At 41.9% G+C, this 5,553-nt stretch overlaps 1 protein-coding gene across 5 annotated transcripts in view; it reads left to right on the forward strand.

Moving 5' to 3' along the window:
* Positions 1-5,553, forward strand: part of Kdm3 (Lysine demethylase 3) — a 368,071-nt gene that overhangs the window by 132,923 nt on the left and 229,595 nt on the right. For all 5 annotated transcript variants that reach the window (XM_076438307.1, XM_076438302.1, XM_076438306.1 and 2 more), the window contains exon 7: positions 5,448-5,547. In XM_076438307.1, the coding sequence (XP_076294422.1) occupies positions 5,448-5,547 (100 nt within the window). The remainder of the gene's footprint in view (positions 1-5,447; positions 5,548-5,553) is intronic.

Below are 5,553 nucleotides of genomic sequence, written 5' to 3' on the forward strand. Positions count from 1 at the left end.
TGGCTGTGTGCGTGGACGTGTGTACACGCGAGCCGTATATCAACGGGAGCGCAGGCTACATAAGGGGAAGCGGCGGTTCGGTATGCGAGGAAGGCGCACACCGAGCACCGGGCTACATAAGGGCCACATAATGTGCGTGGCCATGTGCATCCGCCGGAATGCGACGGCCTAGGTGAAATGCCTGGTCCCGTGCCAGATACTTTAACCTCGATTCACAATAAAACGGACTGGAATCTTCTTTTCTGGCACCAACGCGCGCCCGGAGGTCGTGACCTGGACCGAGGAATCCGCGCTAATGCTGTCGAGAAGCGATCGCCGACTTGCGCACTGACTCTCGAACCCTACACGCGGTTTTCCCTTGTCAACGATCGGCTTTGGAACACTTTTATCATCGGTTATTTGACCCCACTTCCTATTTAATGTATCTTCTTCAAAGACGTCTTCAAAAACGATTAACATAAATTTTTCATCTTAATCAATTTTGGAGAGGTAGATGTTAATTGATCGAAATATAAATGTCTGCGTTCTCTAATTGTGACTAGTCGTTCGACGGACTTTCGAGCGGCTTGGCGTACGCACAAGAAGTGAATCCTCACCGCGTTTTGTTGTATTCCGGATACTCAATATAAGTGTATTTATTAAGTACAATTTCTAAACGAAATACAAACTACGGACGTAATACAAAAGATCTTAGTAGTCTAGACAAGACTCGGTAAGAGACTGATCGGAAGCGAATGAAGACTGAGAAAAGAATGCTCGCGAGAGGAAGAAATCAGCAGGAGATATAGGTTTTGGGTTCTGTAAAGTGGGGGTTGTTTTAGGTCTAATGGTCAGTAAGGGATGAATCATGGGGATGAGGTTCAAAGATGAGTAATGGTAGATGGAATGTCGAACTGAAGATAGAGAGACGAACTGAAACGTTTAGATTACATGAGTGATTACTAATGCTAGAGAGAATCTTATCGTTGGTATACAACAGTTTTTCCCTCATCAACGATCATCATTGAAACCCTTTCATCGTCCCTTCGACTATTTAATACTGCGTCCCCATTTAGTGTATTTTCTTCGACCATATTCTTACATTTTGTTGGAGGTACATTGATAACGATCTTGCAAAGGCATATTCGAAAACGACTGACGTAAATCTTTTGTGTTAACCAATTTTGGAGGAAATGATAACAAGGGTCCAGGAAATGATAAAAAGTGAGAAGCGAAACGCGAGCTTGAATAGAATTTAGCGAACTTTTGTCTTGTTCCGAACTTTCTGCAACTCTCGACGCCGCGCGGCGGTAGCTAAGGCTCTATTTAATTTTAGTCCCATTCAACCCATGTAGAAAGTACAAAGCTTCGAATTTACATAAACATCCACCTCTTGTCGCAACGTCACTGGAAATATCTCCATGGAGGTGCGCGACGAAGTTTCAAACTGTAATTATGCTCTACTTTGCGAGTCTAGTGGAGGTTTGAACAAATCTTCTGAACACACGAACTGATAGAAAATTGCTACATAACTGGAATGAGGCGCCGCGTGCGTCAGCAGTGGTCAGACACGAGCCGACGTTCGAAATGAGTTATTTCCTATGACTCGTATGCAAAAATAATATTCACGGCCGAATACTTGACGGCTATACTTCGTCTCCATAATTTGAACGACCTCGAACGACCTTGTGCATTTACTGAATTGTCTCAAACTAAAAAATCCAATGAATTTTGTCTGAAACTGAAGTGACTGAGAAGGAAATAGTAGAAGGTACAAATTAGTTAATAATGATGCATACAATGATGCTACTTTTTTAAACAACACTCAGTCACATAAATTTGTTCGAAGGTAAAAATTACTTAATAACATCTTTCTGGGTTGGACAGGATGTCCCTACAATAATGCAATTTTTTTCTACAATGACTTTTCTCAAAAAGAGTCTCAACTCGGTCACATAATTTTATTCGAAGCGTTCCCCTTCATTTTTGATAAGGATTGGCCCCGTTTCCGGTTGCAGTAAGAACACTCAGGTCAAATGATTAACTGCAGATTCCCTACTGCAGAGGCAAGGTACCCAGTTAATCAGATAGAGACGACTCAGACTCGTGTCACCTCTGAAACTCGAGTTCGTCCTCGGAGCGATCCTGCTTATCACCATGGAATCTCCTCGGAGGCGATTCCCGATCGTCTTTTCGAATATTCACGAGCGATACCGGCTTTTAATTTCTCCCGAGGCGGTCCCTGGCCCTCTTCTATCCTCGAGGGCTTGTTCCCTGAGAATATTCACCGACCGATAATCCAGCCGAGTATCCTTTCCACGCTCGTAAATTCGCCTACGTCCCGCCTCCTCTCGGTTTCTTCGTCGCGTACCTGGTGGCCTGTTTGTGCGAAGTCTACAGGCTCCTTCAGATAAATAGGACCACTCGGTATGAAATCCTGCTGATCAAACAGCACCTTGCACTACGATCTTAGGAAATTATATTCGGTCTTGTATTTATTAATTGAAGTATCTGAATAATCTGATTCAAATGTTCGTCAGCTTTACGTTATCCAAAGTTAAGAATGCAGGAAAATTTGCAACGATTTCAATATTGATCTAGACGTTCATCTAGTTTTCACAGAGACATTTTTATCTTATATTCGGTCTTCTATTTATTAATTGAAGTATTTGAATAATTTAAATATGAATGATTTAAATATTGATCTAGATGTTCTAATTTTCACAGACATTTTGACAAAAAATAGAACACTAGAACGATCTCATGAGATTATATTCGGTATTCTATTTATTAATTGAAGTGATCGCATCATCTGAAGTCTCAAGATTCACATGATCGTCATTTTTATGTTATTCAGGGTTGAAAATGCTGAAAAATTTGAATTTTCACAGACATTTTAACAAAATTAGAACATTACAACGATCTCATGAAATTATATTCGGTATTCTATTTATTAATTGAAGTTTTTGATCACTTGAAGTCTCAAGATTCACATGATCGTCATTTTTATGTTGTCAAGGGTTGATAATGCAGAAAAATGTTGCATTTTCACAGACATTTGAACAAAAATGAAACATATTTGAACCGACTACAAGGGATGAATAAAAATATGGAAAACCTGCCAATTTGAAGATTGATTCGCGCAGTTTAAAGGGCTAAGCTAATGCAGTTCCCGGGCGGATCACCCAGTAGATGCACCACGTTTATCTCGAGCTTTGCGTCAGCGCTGTCGCGTTTATCTACGGTAATAAATGCGCCGTTCGAACAAAGACGCGGAGAAACCGCTGCTACCCCGTATCGGCCCTCGCAACCCTGTCCACGTTTGCCACCGGGTGTCCCACGGCGTGACTTTACGACCGACAACAAAGCCGCCAGACTGACGTTACGATCGTCCCACTGCGGGACGAACGTGACAAAGGAGTTCTAGTTGAATCGGTCAAAGATTCAAATGTATCCCGGGCCTCCGATGCAGTCCCTGCTGCGCCGCAATCAAATCCAGCGCAGTCGAGCGTTTGCAAAACCGTCATTGCCTTCGGAACATTGTGTTAGGCTAGTCGGACAATTGTGATTCTGACGGGATCGATTATCTTGGCCAATATGCTGCCAACCTTTGTGCTGACATAGATTTTCGACTCTATTATACTCCGAGCAACAAGGAAATCCATCTTCAATTGATTAAACATGTCTCGTCTTAGCAAGTGCACGAAAGTCATTGAATGAAAATTTTTTACGGAAATTGTAAGACAGTTATTATTAGATGATTGCATAAGTTTGTGTCCGATTTTCATAGATTACGTTCTTTTCTAATTGTAGAAAAGAATGGTGACTATTATAATCTTATTTTTATGATTGTGGGAAAGAATGGTGATTATATAATTGATTAATAAAACTCTTTAAAATTTAACCATTGAATCTTATTTTCAAATCGGCCACGAACTTATGCAATCATCTGATACAACAGTTTTCCTATGTTGTAATAAATAGACTGCGGATTTTATGCATTCACGACAAAAACAAGTTGGTGCAATTTAAAATAGTAGAGAGATTGAAAGAATTCAAGACTGTTAATACGGTATTTCCAACTTGTTGATGTTTTTAAAGGATCTTCTGTATGGCTGCTGTTCCATGTAATTGATGCAGACCATTTTTATTTTGCATGAAACGATGAACGTGAACTAAAAAATTCATAATAATTCATGGACAGAATAGATTGATGGCGGTGACTTTGATCGATAAGTCCTGTTCCAAAAAATAGTTCTGTCCGTTACAAAATTGGACATTTCACATGCAGCATAATGTCCGACTATTCCTGTCGGTTCAGAGTGGCTAAGCGAAGCTACTCGAAGACGGTGTTGCTATTTAAAGAGCAGGACCGTCTGGTAACGATCAGACGATCCGCCGCGGGAAAAATCAGGCCCGTGGATTTCATGTAACTCGTTATCTTCCTGACCGAGTCCCGCCGACACGAATCGAGAGTTCGCTCACGAATCGGGGCAAAGTGCAGCGACGCCGCGCCGTCGGCCATAATCTCTCGGCCGTGTAGCTACATCTTTTTCCACTTTGGAGGCTGGATCGTGACGCGAGAGAGCAGGACAGAGAAAGAGAGAACGAAGAACCGATATGCTCCTCCGACTCGGTTCTCTACCGATTATGAAACTTTTCGGTGTTCCGGAACAACCGCTGATAAACGAGCTCGGGAACAGTTCGAACTATTGATGCAACTCGTCTATAAACTTCCATTGATTCCTACTTTCTGAACGTCCTCAAGCTGGAACGAATTTATGTGGGAATTCGAAATTTCGATCCTCCCCCATTTTGATCCGTCGTTGCTTATTAATCCGGATTTTATGCACTTGTTCACAAGAAAAATGAACAAGTGCAGTTTAAAGGAGTGGACAGATTAAAAGAATTTATAAATATTGATTAGTATCATAGTCTAGTTCAAGCATCCCGGAGAAAAGTAATCTCTCAGTTTGACTTTTGACTCGTGTCACGAACATTTTTCAATATTTCATTGCTCACACTCTTCCATTTCTTCATTTCCTTTGCTTAGCTTTTGATTGAAGCTATTCGAAAGCGTCGGAAAATTGCTAATACGTTTTCAAGAGAATTAAAATCTAAGTGACGGGTAGTTAATTTTATTTTGTGAAGCTGAACGAAGAATCAACGTGTTCGAAAATAATTCCAGCCTGATAAAAACATAAAACGCCTGCGTTCTCGTTTGTCTAGCCGTTCAACGGACTTTCGAGCGGCTCGGTGTACAGAAAAGAAGCGAACGAGGCGGCAAATTAAGATGATGTAACGTGGAACGCGGGTCTGTTGAATAATTTCCAACAATTGTCCACGTCTGCCGTCGGCAATTCCGCTCTCGTGAAGCGTTTGCCCGCGTTTGACACAGTTTCCCGAGGCCCGTCCCGTCCGCGTTATTTCGCCGGCTGACAAATGACTGTATTCCATTTATATTTCAGCCGCGACCCGGAAGGAGGCCCCGAGGACGTCCTGGAAACACCGCACAGTTGCAGACTACGCCCAGGATACAGAGTCCCATCTCGCAGCATCTTGAGAAAGGTGAGT

This window comes from Lasioglossum baleicum, chromosome 14 (assembly GCF_051020765.1).
Source record: "Lasioglossum baleicum chromosome 14, iyLasBale1, whole genome shotgun sequence".
NCBI lineage: Eukaryota > Metazoa > Arthropoda > Insecta > Hymenoptera > Halictidae > Lasioglossum > Lasioglossum baleicum.